The sequence below is a fragment of the Rosa chinensis genome, chromosome 2, assembly GCF_002994745.2.
Source record: "Rosa chinensis cultivar Old Blush chromosome 2, RchiOBHm-V2, whole genome shotgun sequence".
In the NCBI taxonomy this organism is placed as follows: domain Eukaryota; kingdom Viridiplantae; phylum Streptophyta; class Magnoliopsida; order Rosales; family Rosaceae; genus Rosa; species Rosa chinensis.
Window position 1 is genome coordinate 40,342,356 of NC_037089.1, and position 22,163 is coordinate 40,364,518.

At 36.1% G+C, this 22,163-nt stretch overlaps 1 protein-coding gene across 1 annotated transcript; it reads right to left on the minus strand.

Annotated features, from left to right (window-relative positions):
* Positions 1–8,052: 8,052 nt before the first annotated feature.
* On the minus strand, positions 8,053–11,960 carry LOC112189923. Its single transcript, XM_024329305.2, has 4 exons — positions 11,645–11,960; positions 11,400–11,558; positions 10,668–10,886; positions 8,053–9,414 (listed from the first exon to the last, which is right to left on the minus strand). Exons 1-4 carry the CDS (start codon positions 11,864–11,866, stop codon positions 9,073–9,075), a joined length of 942 nt encoding a protein of 313 aa, XP_024185073.1. The 5' UTR covers positions 11,867–11,960; the 3' UTR covers positions 8,053–9,072.
* Positions 11,961–22,163: the final 10,203 nt, after the last annotated feature.

The window sequence follows — 22,163 nt, forward strand, 5'->3', positions numbered from 1 at the left end:
GAGGCATCATCCTTCGTAGGTAAGTCTACTCCACCCTTGTCCATTCAGTTATTTGCTAATAAAACTTTACCTTCAGTGGTCCAGGCCCCAGAACTTGAGCTTAAACCTCTTCCAGACCATTTGAAGTATGTCTACTTAGGGGACAAGGAGACCTTACCCATGATTGTGTCCTCCGCACTTACGTCTTCACAAGAGGATAGATTGGTGGAGATGCTTAAGCAACACAAGACCACCATAGGATGGACATTGGCGAATATCAAAGGAATTAGCCCTACAACCTGCGTCCATAGGATACTTCTTGAGGAGGGGTCCAAACCCACTAGACAGGCACAACGTCGTCTCAACCCTTTAATGATGGAAGTTGTGAAGAAGGAGGTCATCAAACTCCTAGATTGTGGCGTGATCTACCCCATTTCATATTCTAAATGGGTGTCCCTAGTTCAAGTTGTGCCCAAGAAGTTCGGAGTGACTGTTGTGAAGAATGTTGAGAACGAGTTGGTGCCCCAAAGGACAGTTACAGGCCACCGAGTTTGTATTGACTACCGAAAGCTCAATGCCACCACAAGGAAAGACCACTTTCCCCTTCCATTCATTGACCAGATGCTTGAGCGACTAGATAGACATGATTTCTACTGCTTCTTGGATTGCTACTCAGGCTACAATTAGATTGCCATAGCCAATGAGGATCAAGAGAAGACGACGTTCACCTGCCTCTTTGGGACATTTGCCTACCGTCGCATGCCTTTTGGACTCTGCAATGCACCAGGTACCTTTCAAAGGTGTATGGTAAGTATTTTTTCAGATTATATTGAGAAAATCATAGAGGTCTTCATGGATGATTTTTCTGTTTTTGGAAAAAGCATTGATGATTGTCTTAATAATCTGGAATTAATCAGATATTGTGAACTACATTGTTTCTAAAAAGATTGCACCACCATCCACCATGAAGACCTAGCATCCATCATAAAAAGAAGAAGGAGCTGTGAAGACCTAGCATCCACCATCCACCATTGAAGCCGTGAGGAGTTGAAGCTTGCTTTCAAGATTCAAGTCCAACGTCCAAGATCTCCATCTCCATCTCACGGGGTAATTAATTCTTTTTCCTTGTAATCACTTTTGATTTTTCCTTGTTTGAATTCGTATGAATTTGTTCTAGTTAACAATAACGTTTAGGGCAAAGTTTAAGCCCAATTTCTATGTTTAAATAAAGATTTCGAATTCCATAATTGTGATTCTAAGTTGCTTATGTGAGTTTGTTCGATTGAATTTGTTTTACAGAAAACTTTTATATGTTTCTGCTCTTTGGTGGCCAACTTATGATATATGCATGTAATTGGTGCTAGATTTAGGTAAACAATTCACCTAATAGTTTTGTGAACCTATTTCAAAAGTAGTGAAGACTTTGGACAAAGTTCGAATTCAATTGAAGAGGATTGCAAATAGATGAACTTATTCATACTAGGTTGTGCACTTAAGTTGATAACCTTTCTCTATGCTTTGATATGAGCATTTTAATGCGACGTTTTAACTGCATTTCCCTACATTTTTCTGCGCCATTTCCTTGAAAAATCCTTGTTTTGGAAAGTTTCCATTCTTTGATTGGGAAAGTTCCTTATTGTATAAAGTTTCCATTTTTGTAGTTTTCATTTCTCATTTCTGGCAAGTTGCCATTTTCAGTTTAGGAAAGTTTCTATTTTTCATTTTTAGTAAGCTTCTATTTTCATTTTTTAGAAAGTTTCTATTTTGAGTATAGTTTCTATTTTCAGGACCTCCGAGCTAAAAAGTGGAAATGAACGCACGAATGGAAAAATGAGCCTGCGAACATCAAGACGAACGAATTTGAGAGAAAAAGGGCCACAGAATTGAGCAGAAATGAAGAAACAAGCTTTCCTAATCCAATTAGGAAACCCTGCTTTCCTAATCCAATTAGGAAACCCTGCGAAATGGAGGAAGGCTTCCCTAGCAAGTTTCCAACGCAACCATGAAAAAGAAATGGAAAAATAATGTGTTTTGCCTCGGAAAGTGAGAAGGCTTGAAGATGAAGCAACGAGGCCCAAGTACTCTTTGGATTTTCGGCAAAATGGATCAAGGCCCATCAAAGCCCATGACATTAGGGTTTGTGACGCATAACCCTAACCCTAGGGTTGTTTTGCCGTGAAAACCAAAGGAGAGAAGAGAAGGTGGCGTGAAAATCAAAGGGAGAATAAAAGATTATGCAAGAGATTTTCTAGGGTGAAATTTATGGAAAGAATGCATTCCTAGAAACCCTAAGCATGCCTTGGCCGAAATATCAAGAAGAAAATCAGAAAATATTCAAGGAATTTCGGCAAGAATATATTAGGGTATCTTCTTGGAGTTTTATGATTGGTCGGATGACACACTAGGGCTTATGTGGCAATTTCTCATTGGTGGAAGCTATGTGGAATTATTAATTTAATTCTTTGGAAGAAAATCAGAAAACTCACGGCTTGGAGACCAAGCATTGCCGTTCCATATATATAGAAGCACCCTAGACGTCTCAAAGCACCACTACACAATTCAGAAAATTCTCTCTACGCGCGGAAGGTCTCTCCATTCTCTAGTGCAACTTTTGGCGTTTTGAAGCAAGGAAGGAAGAAGCAAGATTAAGCCGTGAGCATCATCAACCATTCCACCTTGAAGTCGTGCACTTTGAAGCTTGCTTTCAAGTTTCATTCGTTCATCATTCAAGTTATTCATCCATCTCTCCATTCACGGTGTAATTCAACCTTCTTTCTTGTAATCACTTTTGATTCTCCTTGTTTGATTTCGTTGGATATTGTTCTAGTTAACATTGATGTTTGAACAAGGTTTATAATCTGAAATTTTATGATTGAATAAAGGATTTGCGATTTCTATGTTGTGATTCCAAAGTTGCTTATGTGTGATTGTTTGATTGAATTTGCTTTATAGATATCTCTTGTATGTTAATCTTAATTGGTTCGAAACTTTTAGGGTTTATGTATGAGTGGTGCTAGATTTAAGAACATGATTCAACTTTTTGTGTTGTGAACTTAAATCAAAAGTAGTAAAGGTTTTGGACAAAAATCGAATTCAATTGAAGAGGATTGCAATTAGGTGAACTTATTCATACTAAGTTGTGCACTTGAGTTGATTGATGCGCCTGAAAGCAAGCGCATAATTTAACCCTGAAATATCGTTAGTAGTATAAGCAAATAGGGATCGTTCTATTCCGGGGATTGAGGGTACACCTGTCATTGTCAAACAATTAAACAATTAAAATTAAAACAAAGTATAATATTCACAAATATATTCACAAGTATAAACATTATTTACGAAAAAGGAGGGATTTTGTTTTTGGGTTTTGAAATTAAACTAATTAAGTAAACAAACGAATTAAAATGCAAAAACATAAAAACACAAATGGAATGAGAGAACAAAGATCAAAATCGAAACTTATGATTAAAATTGATTCACACCCTAATATTGTTCATCTAAGTCATGAGAGAGGAGTTGATCATGTGAAACATTCGAAAGCAAATAATTTCCCATATTTTACTTTTCAATGCTAATTAACCTAAGCGAAAGCACCTAGATTAATCCTATCAAACATGCATTCAAGCCCTAGAAAGCTAGTCAATCATAACATGTTCAACGCATTACACATAGAGAAAGGCTATCAACTCAAGTGTACAACTTAGTATGGAAAAGTCCACCTAATTGCAATTCTCTTTAATTAAATTCGATCTTTGTACAAGACCTTTACTATTTTGATTCAAGTTTACACAAAACGAAAAGTCGATTTCATGTTTTTAAACCTAGCAACAATTATGCATAAACCTTATAAGTGTCGACCCAAATAAGATTAATACACAAAGGATATCTATAACGCAAATTTAATTAAACAAACTCACATAAGCAACTCTCGAATTACAATATATGAATCTGAAAATTCTCAATTAATCATAAAATTCCAGAATTTAACAATTGTTCAAACACATATGTCAACTAGAACAAAACCAACGAAATCAAAGCAAAGGTTACAAAGGAGAATCGGATTACACCGTGGATGAAGATGAGATGAACGAATTAAGGATGTGTTCTCTTGAATCTCGAAAGCAAGCTTCAAGAATGGTGGTGGATGATGATGCTCACGGCAATTCTTCTTCTCCCTTGGCCTTGCTTGAACTCGTGGCTTGCTCTAGAGGATGGAGGAACTCACGGCTATGCTAAGAAGATTTTCTGATTTTTTTCTAAAGTGTCAATTGTAAAGGAGAGGACCCCCTTGACGTTGAGAAAAGGGGAGAATATATAGGGGCACGGCTAGGGTTCTCCAAGCAATCAGAAATTTCCACATCACTTCAACCAATGGTATGATGCCAAGTAAGCCTTGTGATGTGGTCCAACCAATCGTAGAATGCCAAGTAAGCCTTGGTGTGTCATCTAACCAATCAAAACTCTCCAAATTAATTCCGTAAATTCCTTTAATATATATCCTTGCCGAAATTATATAAGGATTTTCTGATTTTCTTCATTAATTTCGGCCAAGAATATCTTAGGAGAGAGTAATTGCCGAAATTCCATAAATAAATTCTGATTTGCTTCACCAATTTCGGCCACAAATATCCTTAGGAAAGTAATTGCCGAAATTCCATAAATAAATGCTGATTTGCTTCACCATTTTCGGCCAAAAATCACATTTAAATCTTCCAAGAATATCTCTTTGCCCTTAAAAATCTCCCTTCAATTACTCCAATCAAAATCTTCAATTATATTTTCAGATTTTCATGTTGCCTCCTCATTTTCCTCTTTGTATTTTACGGCAAACATATATATATTCTCCAAAAATATCTCTCATGTGTCACAAACCCTAATTTCCATGGGCCTTTATCCATTTGCCGAAATCCATAACCTCTTGAGAGTTCTTGGGCCTTTGTGCGTCACCTTCAAGCCATGTCATCTTCTAATGTCTTCAAGAAGCTTCTCTCATGCCATGTCACTTCATTAATTCGATCTCCATTATTGGTTGGCTCAAGAGTCTTGTTTTGGCAAGCTTTCCTTTTCTAGACAGGGTTTCCTGGTTGGACCAGGAAAGCTTCATTTCTTCATTTCTGCTCATTTGTGCTTCCCTCCGTACTTCATCTTGTCTCCCTCCAACGTTGGCTAGCTTCTCTCTCCATTTGTGAGCTCATTTCAGCTCATTTGTGACAAGGACCTGAAAATAGAAACTGTTAATGAAAAATAGAAACTTTCCTAAAATGAAAAATGGCAACTTTCCTAAACTGAAAATGGAAACTTTCCAAAAATGAAAAATAGAAACTACAAAATAGAAACTTTCTACAAATAGGAACTTTCCCAATCGAAGAATGGAAACTTTCCTAAACAGAGTTTTATTAAGGAAATAACGCAGAAAATGTAGGGAAATGCAGTTAAAACGTCGCATTAAAATGCTCCTATCATTGATAGCCTTTCTTTGAGCTTCTTGCGTTGAACATGTATGATTGACTAGCTTTCTAGGGTTTGATTACATGTTTGATAGGATTAGTCTTTGTGCTTTCACTTAGATTAATTAGCAATGAAAAGTAAAATATGGGAAATCGTTTGCTTTCGAATGTTTCACATGATCAACTCCTTTCACATGACTTGGAAGAACAATGTAGGGTTGTATTCGAATTTAATCATGAAATCGGTTTTAATCTTTGTTTCTTACATTTCATTCTTGTATTTGTGTTTTTGTTTATACTTAGTTTTTAATTCTTTTAATTTTCGAAACACCAAAAACCTAAAACCCCCCTAAAATCGTAAATGATGTTTATATGTGTGAATATTATACTTTGTTTTTATTTTAATTGTTTAAATTGTCCTACATTGACATGTGTACCCTCAATCCCCGGAATAGAACGATCCCTATTTGCTTATACTACTAATGATGTTTAAAGGGTTAAATTATATGCTTGCTTTGAGCGTATCATGCTTCTTGCGTTGAACATGTCTTGATTAGCTAGCTTTCTATACTTTGATTGCATGTTTAATAGGATTGATCTAAGTGCTTTCATTTAAGTTAATTAGTAAAGGAAAGTAAAATATGGAAAATCATTTGCTTCGAATGTTTCACATGATCAATTTCTCTGTCATGACTTAGATGATCGATTATAGGGTTTGATTCGAATTTGATTATATGGAATTGGTTTTGATCTTTGTTTCTTACTTTTCGTTCTTGTATATGTGCTTTTGTATTTTCTTTATTTTGTTTATTTTAATTTTCGAAACCCTAAGTCTAAAACTCCCCCCTTATTTCGTATTTTGTATTTACCCTTTTGTATACTTTTGTAAATATTATACTTTGTATTTAGTTTAATTCTTTATTTGTTTTACAATGATAGGTGTACCCTTATTCCCCGGATTAGAACGATCCCTAATTACCATATACTAACGATGACATTTTTAGGGTTAAATTATATGCTTACTTTTAGCATATCAGTTTGCGATGGCATTCCCATATGATATTCAACCTGTAGGTATGGACTAGCATATCAAATTGATTTATGAGCTTGCAGTGGCAGTTTGATTCTTTTTTATGAAATGATTTTGATCATTGTGTTGATCTATGGGTATGCAGTGGCATCTCAATTTGATTCATGAGTTTGCAGTGGTAGCTTGATTCTTTTCGCTGAAATGTGTTGATATATTTTCAAGTAGGTGTTTGGTTACCTAACTAATTACTTATTGGTGACTTGTTATTGCTATGATTTTGAATCTTGTAGCTGTGATATTCTTGAGTGATGTTATTGTTGTGTTTGCAAGTTCTTTTAATTTCAGTGTCAAAGGAGTGCCCATAAAGTGGAGGATAATATTTTCTTATTTCAATCAACTCTTGTAAAAAGAAAACATTTTTGTTTGTAAATTAGCACTTGGAGTCCTTTTGAAATCTAATTGTTAATTTAGTTCTGCTGTGAACATGTTCTTTACCTTTTCGTTTACAGCAACTGTTCTTCCTACTTTTTCTCGTATTTAAAATTTTAAATTCAGTCAGTAAAAATGTTTTGGTTCAGTATTGGGCCAGAGTCTTACAGTAATAGGCCCAAATTATTTACTACCTTTATGTATGATAAAATAAAATAAAAAGTTTATACACCATCAGTTGAGATTCAAAAAAGTATATTAAATATCAGTGACATCTAACTTATTACTTAAAATAATCGATACTGTAAAAAATAAGCTAAGCCATTTGCATACAAGTTAAAGAAAAAAAAATTGGGTACTAGCATCATAATATTAATATGGATGATGTGTTCTCCTAAAAAGAATATAAAACATATCTTAAATAATGTTCAAGATAGCGCTTCCTATGAGTGACACCATGCCACTCATGAAATCGCTTTGGACTGTTAGAGTTCATGTTGAATGTCATTTGTGGTTGCACCAATCCGAATAAACGGCTGCTGGATAACATCAAATATTTTTTTTATTATTATTAAAAAAGATGATGATTATAAATATTAAAATCAGAGATTGATACTTGCGTGCGCCGCCTGGGCATAGAAAAATTTCCAATTAAATACCTAAAATATATCATCTGATAATCAACTTGGACACTATTTTAGAGTTTTAGTCGGAACTTGAGAAAGAGCAGAGTACGACAAAAACAAAAATTATGTCGGCATCTCGATCCGGCCTGTCAACATGAAGGTGCTAAACGCAAAAGAAGGCTGAGATTTATGTGCTGGAGTCCTTTAACAAAGGCAAGCTGCTCAGGCAGCCGATATCTGAGATGAATGGCCGAGATTGGGTCAAATATGCCTCGGACAAAGGTTGTTAATTTCTCGGAATTCAATCAAAGAAAAACTAGAAAAGAGTTTTGTTGGGCGATTCAAAACCTAAACAGCCTGCCTAATACTCAAAAGTTAGTGAATCGTATAAGCTGTAAATCATATATTTGTTCAAGAGATGTATTCATGTATATATATATAAACCGGTCGATTGCCAGAAGACAGCCAATAACATGGATCTGATCAACATAACTCTGGTGAGAAGAGATTCAATTCAAAACGCACAACTTTGGACAAAAACAAAAGAAGCTATATATATATATATATATATATATATATGAACAACAGGTTACTATGACAATCAAAACCAAACCAATACAAGAACCAAAAAGAAAAAATTCAATAAACTTTGAGACAAGCAAAATTCAAAGAAAGGATAGAGAAGATGTTTACATAGAATAAAAAAAAATAAAAAAAGCAAAGCACACCTACAGATAGATGTGAAAGTAAAGGGGGTGGCTAGCGCCTGATGTGCTTGACCTTATGCCAGCCTTTCTTGCATGAATCCCCCACAACCCTGACACCCTTCTTGACCATGGTCTTGAGCTCATTGGCCCTCTTCTTCACTTGCTGCTCAAACCCACCCATTAATTCCTCTTGATTTCTCTTTCTTTCTTATGTACTAGTCTCGCACAAACAGAGCAGGGCGTTACTTCTGCTTTACAACTAACAGCAAGAGGGACAAGAGAACACTAGAAGAAGAAGAAGAAGAAGAGGAGGAGACGTGGTGGTCACCTATATATCAATGATTCACAGGGGCACACGTGGCGATCATCCAACGGGGAAACTCATCCATCGTAGTCAAATGACTCATAGGGGCACACGTGGCGGCCATCCAACGAGGAAAGGCCTCCATCCATCGTAAACGTGCTTACGTTGATTGCGGAATAAGCATTAGGTGTCTTTCCACTTACTTTTTGTTGGGCCCTAACAAGACGCGTCATTGTGGGTCTTTTTCCTTTTTCTTTATTTGAAAACCACGACCCAACTATGCACTAGCTGCCGATGCACAATTATTGGGACCGCTCCCTCGGCTATTCATTCATTTGAATTTCCAAAGTAGATTTTGACAGGGTGTCCTCAGAGGCTTTCTTTACTGTCACAAAAGGTAATAAAAGTAAAGAGGAAGAGACTGGTTTTTGAGGATTAAAACTGGGATGCCATGGTTACAGTGATTAAAAACTGCTAGTCAATGACCTGAGACACAATTAGGGTTCCCTTCCAAGAAACATGACAAAACTCTCCATGAGACTTATATGTGAGCTTAGGATAAGAATGTTACCATTAGGGTCAGGGCGTTGTACAGGGAATGTATTAAAATGGAGGAACCCAAGTTTCCAGTCCAACAATAAGAGCATCCAAGGACACTTCCAATAATAAACAACTGTAGGAAATTCTCACCAGAGAAGTGAGCTGCACTAAATATAGCTGAGCTTATCAAAACAGCTGACTGCCATTTCATGGTGGATGACATTGATGTCAATAAAAAACCTCGGTAAACAGTCTCTTCCAGCAGGGGAGTAATAACGCAGTATACAAAGAAACATGCAGCTTTTGAGATGTCGCTGCTTAGCAGGATTTCCTTCAGTACAGGGTTGTTTATATCCTGCAACCGATTAGTGTAAAATAAGTTACTTGCCAAATGGCTAACTCTACAGTGGTTGTTATAGACTATGAAAATTCTGTAATACACATTATTAAGAACAGCTTCAAAGCAAAGAAATAGCTTCAATACACATTATTAAAGAGTCAGATGCATCATGCACGTATGAAAAGTTCAGATGCATAATGCTTCGACACAGAGCAATAGCTTAATATTTCTGTTGTATAAATGATATAGAGGATTAGCTGAGAACAGAATACGTGTGCTAGTCTGATCTCACAGCACAGACCCTTTCTCAAAGCAATTAGTTTGGGATTAAGAGAAATCTGCTTTGACAGAATAAATCTTATCGAAACAGACTCGAAGATTAAGCCAGAGAACTGATCCGAAACTCAGGTCTAACTTAAAGCTTGGATTAATCCTGAAAATGTCCATTCACTTAGGATCACACCACCATCCTCTTCTTCATTTCTTCTTAGGTCCTTTCAAAATATATCTTCTTGTCTGAAGCAGTTTGAAGATGAATTTAACATGGTATATTTCTTTATTTGAATTCTACAAGCCACTTCTAGTAAACCTAAATGAGCACAAACTAGTTGAAAGTAAACCACAGGCGATTGCCCTTAACAGTGATGAACTTGAAAGGTCCTAAAATCAGCGACATAAACAGAAAAACTGGTAATAGTAATCTAAAACATTTTTTTTGTTTAATCATATGGAGTTTTGATTTTAGGGAAAACTTGTGAATGAAAATGAGGTGCCAAACAGTGGCCTTAACAAAACTTTTCCCATTCCATACCCAGTGGATAAATTCCAACCGAATGGATAGGAGTACCTACCATATACCCAAACACAATAAAATACAAACAAAAAGCAAGTAATCTGGAAGATCAACGGTGATTAGGTCCATCAGACAAGGACCTCCTCTCTAAAATCAGTCATGCATAATGCTGATATTACTCATCAGATTGCTTGGATTATTCTCAAAACCATTACCCTATTTGTACATTATCACCATCATTTATTTTTTTCTTTTTCTTTTTTTGGAACAAGGACAGAAAAATGATAATGCCTCACTTGTCTTCCGATTTTCCTGAAGTATGAACTACAGTGTTTTCCGATTTTCCGACATAAAAAGATAAAAACTAGGCAATCATATGTGTTTTCATTTATTCAAGTAAGTTTGGTCCCGTTTGATTCATTAAACCTTATAATAAAAGCAAAAAAACAAAAGCAGATAGGTTCAAGAGACCAACCTTTGGACCAATGAATCTATCAGCAAGAAAAGACGTAAGGAAAACCAACACAAAGAGAAACCCAAATCCTACAGCTGATACCAACAGCCAGCTCCTCTCTTTTGACAATTTGTTAGCTTTGAAGAAGTTCGCAAACTTATACTGTGGCTTAGCAGTACTCTGCAGAAGAAGCATTGCTGCAATGAGCTCTAGAAACTGAGCTCCAAGCAACGATATTGCCTACACCACCAAAAGAAAAAGAAAAAGAAAAATCAATACAAAACTAAGCTCTTTCAAATTGAGAATTGCAAAGAGTTCCAGTAGTACACTCTCCATAGATAATATGTTCAACCTGAGCAACAGTGGATAACAGAATCCTTGCAGGGCCACTGCCAAGAAAGTCATCTGTCATCCATTGAACCAAAAACTAAGGGGGCAGAGGACACAATGGTATGTTACTTGATACTTAACTGTTGCTTGTTTCAATTTTGAGTCATTAAGTGTCGTAACCAAACAAATGAGATCATATTTTGATGCAAACAGAGGGATTGGATGAGCTACTTGATTTGATTATATGTTCATTAGCCTCAATTCAATATAGAGTCCCTAAATAGATATATCAACATTTAAATGTTAAAATGAGGGTAAGGGAATTAAGATTAGCCAACACCTTTTGATTAATACAGAAAACAAGTGTTGTGCAAATCCAAGTTCTGCTCAATTCTAATGACGTGATAAAAGAAACAAGGTCACCTCAATCTGTGGGTCAAGAACAGGCTGATTCAGTACATAAGCAACCACAGACAAACCTCCAAAACTAAGAGGAATGTGCAAACTGAAGATATAGAAAGCCAGAGTGCTCCACACAGTTGCAACGTCCCATGGACTATCTGCCGCCAGTGCTGAGAAGCCCTGTAGTTTAACATCACAAACAATGGGGGCATTCCATATTAAAACTGCTGTCTGAATATGAATGAAGAAAGTTTCGAAATGGGTACCTGAGAGACTTGTTGGGTGTTGTCAGTTTTGTTACAAAAGCACTTGATAGAATCTGGTTTTGAGGTTAAGCTGGATTTGAAATTCGTGCAAAGGAGAAGAGCACCAGGAGATGGAGACGGAGAGGGTGACGGGAGTTTGAGTTTTGACGTAAAATCCCCAATGGATAATTTTGTAGGTGTGGTTGGATACATCAGCTTCAGATGGCACTGTAACTTTATCATTCTCGCCCGCCCAAACTCTCTTTTTCTCGCTTCCTTTCCTCTCCTCGTCGCCCTGCGCCATCTTTATAAGTTTATAACCACCAGTTTTTCATCCTTCATTCAGTCCATTGCCTCATTGGACCGATCACCAAAATATCGAAAATTATGAAAATATCGATACTTTAAAAAATACAAATTTTGATACAAATTTTGAGAAATGATTGATTATTAATATCAAGAAATAATTGATTATTGATATAAATTTTTATCAAAATTTTAGATAAAAGTTATATGATCAACTAAAAATATATTAAAAATAAAATATCGTAAAGATGTTAAAATTAATATCGATGCATGGAAAAAACAGGAATTTAGAGAATTTCGAAGATATTTTAATCCTTGCACTAGATCCTCCTGTTATATTCCGTCAAAGAAAAAAAAAGACCAAACAAAGGACGATTCTGTTACCATTTTTTTATTTTTCTTTTTTCTATTTTACCTCCAAGTTTATTATTTGAACTTGCAGATATAATATTTTCCTTAAACTTTCTATTTTAACCTTGTTGTTTGTTTACCTCCTTTGCCTTTTTTTTTTGGTTCAACCCTCTTTCATTTTTACATCTCCATTAGATCACCAAACTCTACACCTTGCCAATACCAACAACGACTACAGCTAACCACCGCTGCAAAGGTGAGATTAAGGAGAGATAAAAGAGAGGTGGAAGGTTGTTGGGTATATTGAAGAAAAAGGAAATAAAATAACAACTTTGAAACTTTGAGGTACAATTTGAATCGTCTTCTGAAAATGTAATTTGCTCCCGCTTAATGAGTTTGCTAAAGAGTTCTTGACAAATCATTTTCATGATACAACAAATTTTGGAATCTCCAATATAGCAAAATCGAAGAATTTTCTGAGGAAATATTATAAGGAAATTTTATGGTTATAAGAGAATAAAGAAAAATAGAATCAATTGCAGAATGTTTGATGATGATTAAAACTGGTGGCATGTATTCTTGTTTATATAGAGATGAAGAGGTGCCAATGGCACCCTTTGGATATAAACACAATTGGTCAATATCAATTGTTGTGTCTCTCTCTAAGAGATACGTACATTTTCCTAGACGAAGAGATAATTTTATCTTCTTAATACATGTTTGTTCACTATAATCATAAATCTGATTATGTATAACCATCACACCTCTTTGTTATATATTTGATATATATAATTGAAATCTTCAACAGAGGTGGTATTAGACAACTAGAAAGATTGTACGGCATAAACTGAATTCTAAGTTAGTGTTGGACTTCATTCCTTTTTCCCCAATTTATACTCACTCACAAATTTGATTTTAATTTTTTACTTCTTCCATTTTACTTAAACTCACCAATGAAAAGATTTAAAAAAATTAAGGAAATGAGAAAAGAAGCTAAGGTGACGGTAATTTGAAAGAGGTACATCTATAACTGACTATTTCTGCATAAATTATAGAGTGGACAATGCATGGATGGATTTGCAGGGACAACAGATATTTGAGAAAGAGAAAGAAACGAATGAATATAAGTGATGATGAGTGATACGCTCAAAGCAAGCATATAATTTAACCTTATAAGATGTCATCGTTAGTATATAGTAAATATGGATCGTTCTATTCCGGGGATTGAGGGTACACCTGTCATTGTAAGACAAATAAACAATTAAAATAAAACAAAGTATATTATTTACAAAAATAAAATAAAGTATATACAAATTTACTAAATAAGGGGGGTTTTTAAGATTTGGTTTCCGAAAATTAAAAGAATTAAAACAAATAAAACTATACAAACACAAGTACAAGAATGAAACATAAGAAACAAAGATCAAAACCAATTCCATAATCAAATTCGATTCAACCCTACAATTGTTCTTCCAACTCATGAGAAAAAAGTTGATCATGTAAAACATTTGAAGCAAATGATTTTCCATTTTTTACTTTCCTTGCTAATTAATCTAAGTGAAAGCACCTAGATCAATCCTATCAAACATGCAATCAAAGTCTAGAAAGCTAGCTAATCATAACATGCTCAACGCAATACACATAGAGAAAGGCTATCAACTTAAGTGATCTAATTGCAATCATTTTCAATTAAACTCGATTCTTGTCCAAAACATTTACTACTTTTGATTCAAGTTTACAAAACTATTAGGTGAATCACAACTTAAATCTAGCATCAATTACATGCATATATCCTAAGTTGGCCACCAAAGAACATAAACATATAAAAATTTTATGTAAAGCAAATTTAATTGAACAATCTCACAAAAGCAACTTAGAATCACAATTATAAGAATAGAAAATTCATTCAATCATAAGAAATTCAGAATTAAACTTTGTTAAAATATTATTGTCAACTAGAAACAATTCCAACGAAATCAAACAAGGTTACAAAGAAAGAGGTTGAATTACACCATGAGATGGATATGAGGATGGAGAGTTGACGTTTGGATGCTTGAATCTTGGAAGCAAGTCTTCAAGGTAGAGATGGATGATGATGCTCACAGCTCCTTCTTCTTCTTCTTCTTCCTTGCTTGAAACCGTGGATTGCACTATAGGGTGGAGAGAGAGCTTGACGTTATGGAGAGAATTTTCTGAATTATGGGGTGTAGACCTCTTAACGTCAAGAATAGGGGCGTATATATAGGGGATGGCCAAGGCTCTCCAAGCATTCAGAAAATTCCACATAGCTTCGACCAATCATAGAGTGCCATGTCACATTTGGTGTGTCATCCATCCAATCAAAACTCTCCAAAATAAGTTTATAATCCCTTAATACATATTTGCCGAAATATCTATGAATTAAATATGATTTATTTCCTTATTTTCAGCCAAAATTCCTTTAGGGAATGTAGGGATGAACCTAGACTTGTTTTGAGCATTCACCCTTCCTTAAAACTCTCCAAACCTTATCTCCAACGTCACCCTTGATTTCCTCTTGAGAATTTCACGTTAACTTCCTTATTTCCACGGCAAAATCAGTTTTAATTCTCCAAGAATATCTTTTATTTGTTGCACACACTCCTCCTTTCCTTAAAACTCTCCCTTGATTTCCTCCAAGGCATATCATTCCTTGTGTGGCGCCAATCTCCTTGATTTTTCACGGTACTTCCTTCTTTTCCTCTTGGTATTTTATGGCAACAACACAATGAACTCCTCCAAGAATATTTCCTCCCTTAAAAATCTCCCTTGAATTACTCCAATTGAAATCTTCAATCAATCACCTTAATTTTCACGTTGGCACCTTGTTTTCCTCTAGGTCTTTCACGGCAAACAAAATTAAATCCCCAAGAAAATATATTTTCCCTTAAAACTCTCCCTTGAATCTCTCCCTTGATTTCCTCTTGGCGTTATCTCTTGATTTCCTCCTTAATTTTTACGCCAACTCCTTCTTTCTCTCTTTGCTTTGGCAAAACACATTTAAATCTCCAAGAATATCTCTCATTCATCACAAACCCTAATTCCAATGGGCCTTTATCCATTTTGCCGAAAATCCAAGTCTCTTGATAATTCTTGGGCCTTTAAGCGTCACCTTCAAGCCATGTAGTCTCCTAGTGCTTCCGGGAATCTTCCTCCAACGTCAACTTCCTTTATTTTTCTGCTCATGCTTCCTTGTTTTCTCAGTAGTCTTACTGTGACAAAGTTTCCTTTTCTGGACAGGGTTTCCTGGTTGGACCAGGAAAACTTCATTTCATCATTTCAGCTCATTTATGCAGTCCTTGAGTTCCCTCCAACGTTCTCCAGCTTTTCTTTCCCTTTTTGAGCTTATTCCAGCTTGTTTGCTCCAAAGGCCTAAAAATAGAAACTATTACTAAAAATGGAAACTTTCTAAAAATAGTAACTTTCCTAAACAAGAAAGATTCATTTAAGGAAATAACTAAGTAAATATGAGGAAATAAAAATTAAAACGTCGCATTAAAATGCTCCTATCAATGAGAGAAGAAGACGATTAAGTGATAGAGAAGCAGAAAAAGAAGAGTGGTGATCAAATGAGAAAGAAGAAGACATGCTGTGTTGGGCTACATGATGAGTTTATTTTTAAATTTTTTCTTTTGCAGCGGGGTATACCTGGATTTTAAAAAGTACAAAAAAAAAAAGTTCAAATATTAAATTAGGAGGTCTGAATTGACTCATTCTTTTATTTTTGTGGTGAAATAAGGCCAACGGCCTAAGAAAATAAAGTAAAAAGTACATTAAAGTGTCTCGGGGTCACTCTGCAGTGTCTACACTTTCACTTTCCCTCCTGTTATGGTAGTTGAAGCTGGTCTTGATGACATCTTGGATATTGCTAGACCCAAAAAAGTTTTTAGAAGCCATAATGGCTAAATAAGCTTGTTTTTTTTTTCTTTTTCTTTCTGATGGGTTGTTACCTCCATTGTACCAAAAAAAAGAAAAGAGTGTCTCGAGGACAAGTTACGAAGAGGAGGAACTTTTAGAATAACAAGCCAAGGGGTCAACACTTGTGCATACCAGCAAATACCCCTACTATCACAAGGTTTCATACTAATGCTAGGCCCCTCAGGATCACCCAAGTGCCATGTCATGGACCGGGCCTGGTACCAGCAGGATAGTGCCCATAATGGACGACACCTTGGGTAGCAAACATCTCAACTTAGCCTGGTGGAATTCACCAAAGTATACACCAAAACTCACTGTTAAGTCTACCCACTGGTGAATTGCATCCCACATCGAAGAAATGGGAAACCCCTTTGTTGGATCATAATTCATATACATATTTGTGCCCAAAAACATGGAAATTACTTGTTCTAAAGTCCAATTTAATGTTGACTAATCCAATTCCATTATTCCCCTAATCTTGTACTTTTGCTTAACCTTTGTATTTATTTATATATATTTATTATATTTTCCTTATCATGCTAGGAAATGATGGAGAAGCATGGAAATGAACTAAAAAGTCAACCTTAGTACATTTTCTTACTCCGGATAGGAGAAAGAGAGCTAGATAAGGAAGGAGAGTCGGCAGCCTGATCAAACGAACTCCAAATGAATTGAAACTTTTCAGACCCATTATACACATTCTAAGGATAATTTATTATGAAGAGTTCAAGAGTTAGTTCAGAGTGGAAGACCTTCAAAAGATTGGTCCAAGTTTCTGACTAAAAGACAAAAACGGCAAAACCGGACCTTTAAGAATTCCGGCAGCATTTCCGGCCAAACTACAATGAACTAATATCTGAAATTTTACCAACATGTTCTACACTTATCAAGAAACATTTGGTCTGGAGAACTCGAAAGCTAATTCCGAAGTCTCGGTGAATATTCAATTAAATGAAGCAGAAAATAAATTCTAGTTGATCGAATAAGGGTAATTTGGCCGAGAATCCATTTTGGACGGATTTTCTGTGCATTTTTGAAGGGTTATGTTGCTGCAATTCTCAATGAGAGTTTTAGGAGAATCCTACAAGATTATGACAAGATTAATCTGTCACACCCTGACCCTGGGTAATGACTAATAAATAGTCTAATAAATCCCACAGATCACAAAGTTTTAATTGTACTAAAACCGAATTAACTTGAGCAGATTTTCATCTGTCCTGTTTCCTTCAAACTTTTAACAAATCGTCATTTAGTTTTCTCTTTTTTCCCCGGTTAGGACCAATACCTCTCGAATTAAGGCCATCGAGAACACCCCGAACAAGGGGACAACCTCAGATTAAGGCCACCAAGGACACCCCGTACTAAGCGGAATTTCTGATTGGGTTTTGGGTATTTCACCCTAGGGAGGCACAATCCCTACTTAATTATCCTCTTGAATCCACGTGCCCCAATCGGGTTTAGGGTCTTTCACCCAAGGGAACTCGATCCCTCCTTAATTATATCTCGGGCCTAACCGGATTTAAGTTCATTAGCATTCACAAAAGTTCTTTCAATTTCATTTCAATCTAGTTCAGAGAATTCGTTTGTTAGCAAAATATGACAGGACCCGCCCCGGATTTCACCCTGAAATCCGAAGAGGCCCTGTGGGGCCCACTTTAGAAGAAATTCTACCAAAATTTTGACAGAACTTCCCCTAAAAATGGACAACCCAAAACCTGTAGAAAAACATCCACACTTCTAAATCATCCATCCTTATTCTCCTGGAGCCACCCTGCTCCCTATAACACAACATCTCACATCTCTCATTTCATAAACAATTCTGAATTTAAGAATATTAATCTCATAGGTTATCAGAGCAATCTAATGTACAGACGTACAAGAGAAAAGAAAACAAGATGAACGACCAATACTTTTATAATGTGGAAGCTATGACAGCTATGCCTCAACCCCAAGTACGCTCGACCTCAAGCTAAACTGGCCTGCAAACTGGGCATTTAAAACCGAAGGGCCCAGGGGAAAACATTTAAAATCCGTTAGAGTGAGTGGACGAAAAATAAGTATTTTCAAATGTATAAGTAAAACTTAATGATTTCCCAAGTTATTCTCTAAAATCTCGCATGCAGTAACAATCTTGAAAACACTCTTAATCATCCTCTTTACCGAAATCTTAGTCATGTAAAAATAGAACATCTTGAAATCTCTTGAAATCTCATCCTCAATCCTTATAAAAACATCCTTTTCATGAGCCTCGTTTGATGACTAGAAAGGACCACTGTCTAGTCATCTCATGCCATCTAGGAGGGACTGCCACCCAGATGACGCATCGGAAGGGACTGCCAACCGGAATAGGAGGCGGTGGATAGAAAGGACTGCCAACTAGCCACAAGTAGTAGACGGGACTGCCGACTAACCACAGGTAGTAGACGGGACTGCCGACTAACTACCTCATGTCATCTGGAAGGGACTGCCAACCAGGTGACTCATCGGATGGGACTGCCAACCGGGCTGTAGTCTGGAAGGGACTGCCAACCAGACTATTACCTAGAAGGGACTGCCAACTAGGTAAGATACGCATGCGCCAAAACTGGCCTCCTTAATAAACTGAGTAGCCTCCTTAATAAACTGGAACCTGGAAACAACCTCTTTCAATTACTTGCTTTCGGAAAGAAACTCGCTGTTACTTCAATAAAACATTAAAAATTTACCGAAAGCATAACTCAGGATTATCTCGCTAAATCAAACCTCAATATCTCAATAAATCCTCGAAAGCATCCTCGAAAGCATAAAATCAAATACTCTGTAAATCAATAAATGCTTTCGGAAAGAAAACTCAATCTAACTTCAAGGCTGATAAGTGCGGAGCTCAAAGCTCAATAAATCTCGATAATTCAATCATGCTCAAAAATTAGATGAAACATTCGTATTCGTGAATCCTCATAAAAACCGATATTCGAAATCCATAATTCTCATAATATTTGCTGAATCAGTCACTTCCCGAAAATCATTCCTCAACTCAATAACTCATGAATGACTATCTCAAAAATCACTAAAAGCCCTCGGGAAGGAATTTCAATACTAATCTCGTAATTCATAAATAAATCTCGATAAATCAACGCTCAAATATTCAAAACATAATTAAATCTCAATTGGAAGAAAATAATAATACTGCATGCGGAATTAATTTAAAAATAAATGTCTACTCACAGTACTATTTAGGCGACCATGCATACGAGTTCCTTCGTCGAGCAATAGCTCGGTACGTCGCCCTGTACACAATTATTTTCCGTGAATAACTATTCAACAATCAAATACGATTCTCAAAATCAAATCCTCATAAATCATCTCTCCACTTTTTCTCTGATTCAACCCAAATTTTACATCTAATACCAATTCGTTATCTTAAAGGTTCCAAGTCAGAACCAAGAGATATCCGACGGTCGGATTCTCGTAAATCGATAATCGAAATCCTAAATTCCCAGAAATTCATAATCAATTAAAAACTTCTCCAATTCCAACCAAATTCACATATTCAACCTCTACCAAAATTATAGGATTTAACTAGCTAATAAAAAACATAATATAAATCACTGTTCATACACCGCACTATTCACCATCGCACTATTCATGCGGTGACACTGTTCATTCGCGGCCAACTCCTCCTCCGGCCACCAAATTTCAACCACAGAATCATCTCAACATTCTAAGAACTTTTCATAACTGTGACCAAGTGAGAAAATACCTTGAAATGCTCCAATTTTGCCGATGAACACAAACTCGGAAATCTCCAAACCCACCAATTTGGAAATCCTTCAAATTCACCTTCCAAACGTGGAAATTCCAACTAGAAGTCTTGAGGGGAGATGATCAGTGACTCGAGGCGCTCCTAATAGAGCCAATTTCACCGCCGAAGATAGCCGGAAACTGGGGAATTTCGCCGGGAAAGCAACTGCTACAGTAACAATGCTTGCATAAATTCGGGGTTTTCCGGCCAAATTGCCGATACCCACTGGTACCATCGTATAGAGGAGGAAGAGACGGTCCAAGGACAACTGGAATCGAGTCAATCGGACGCCGGACGGTGAAGAAATCGGAAAAAGAAGGAGCGAGGGCGACGCGGGGGAAGAGGGGGAGAAAATCGGGGAGAGAGAAATGACGAGTTACCACAGTAACTCGTCCTATTTATAGAAACTTACCATAAACAGTAATTTTACCATTTCGTTTATAACTTTTGCATAAGAACTCCGATTTTTACGTACCACATATGCACGCGCTCGGTTTAACGTCCTCTACAACTTTCATGAAGGAAATTTTCTCAAATTTTGACCCGAAAAAAAAGTCAACTTTTAGGGCCCCCTAAAAGCATTGAAACGACAGTAAAAGTGAAAGTAAAAGTTGTTTACCGTCCAAATGACTAGTAAACCGGTGAATTCGGGTTCGGGAAGTCACAAAATAACAATCATGAAATCAAACTTTATAATTGCAATGCACAAAAAGAGTGCATACCTACATAGCCATTTAAAATAAAGTTGGGTAAACACAAAGCAATTACCCAACTCTGCAATTGAAGGAGGAACATGAACTACCATCTCTTATTATCCAAATCATCATCACCTGTCGAGAGAATACCAAAAGAAAATTTCTTTCGTTTAATAGAATTTCCATGGATGATTGTAGCTAACTGTGCTTGGGTGACAACCTCAGAACAAAGAGATTGTTTAGTTTTGTGACGAGGTACAAAGGGAAGAAAAGGTGAGATACTCGAAAGAGAGAGCTCTAGAGAAATGAGGAATATCCCATAGATATATCCCCCATTTTTCCCTAGAGAGAGAGAGAGTCCCCCTCATTCTCCTCTCTCCCAATTCTTTTGTAAAGAAGAAGAAAAACATATCAAGGAGGAATGAGTCGGTTCCGAAAGAGACAAAAGAGATGAGAAAATTGTGGGTTTTTCTCCCACAATCTATATCCTTCTCGACTCTTCTCTAGAACCTCCTCTGTTTTTATAATCTTTCCCCTCTCCTCTAGATGCTTCGTTCCCGATCCCATTCTCTTAAACTCAATTCTTATTTTCCTTTCCTTTTTGTCGGTGAACATATGGTCTCCCATTTTGCTATTTGTTTCATTTACACTCTATTTATTTATTTATTTATTTATTACTCTCATATTGAAACTAAGTCGATTTTTTTTTTCCAACTAAATTCTAAATTAAAGGACTTTGTTGAAAGCTATATTATATTTCCTAAAAAAAAAACCGAGTTATCACAATCCTACCCTCCTAAAAATAATTTAGTCCTTGAAATTTCATGAAGTCTGAAATGAATCTAAAACTTTTGACTAAAAATAAAATTTCACAACTTTGGTTCTTAATCACATTGAACCACCTTGCAATTTCTGTATCATTTTCAATCACAACAGCCATACTCGCAGCTGGCAAAACACACTAGTCTTGAGCGACCACAGTAAATACCAAGGAGGATAAGCCAGCAAAGAAAAATTCTTTAACAGATCCCATAACAAAGGCAAATAGAAAAAAAATGCATTGCCTTAGAAACAAATGCAAACATAGGACAACCAGCCCAGGCCGCCAATGCAAGTCAAAAATGATCAATTCTACAATTCGGCTAAGCAGTCTTTACACTTAGAACAACCCCAGAGCCCATAATAGCAATTGCTGACAAAATTGTTCCAAACTTCTCTATCTGTTATTAGTCATCTCCAATAACAAGATCAAGAAATTAACTTAAAACCTTAAATTAGATATTCATTCTCTATATGCTTTATTATACCTTTGCTATACCAATTATTTCATATTAATCATTCCTTTAATCTAGTGCTGAAAATTGTCTCAGCTGCAAAACAATTACTTATATAAATACACAATTGAATAAGGATAGAATCTGAGCAGAACACGAAACTCAAGTAGGGAGAAAGACAAACTCAACTAGCATGA

What these genes read in the sequence shown, in the direction of transcription:
- LOC112189923 (XM_024329305.2), bottom strand. Translation starts at nt 11,866, where the DNA reads ATGATAAAGTTACAGTGCCATCTGAAGCTGATGTATCCAACCACACCT. An exon ending in ACACCCAACAAGTCTCTCAG is followed by an intron (nt 11,559 to 11,644) that starts GTACCCATTTCG and finishes GTTAAACTACAG; the next exon opens with GGCTTCTCAGCACTGGCGGC. An exon ending in TTCTTGACCCACAGATTGAG is followed by an intron (nt 10,887 to 11,399) that starts GTGACCTTGTTT and finishes TTGGTGGTGTAG; the next exon opens with GCAATATCGTTGCTTGGAGC.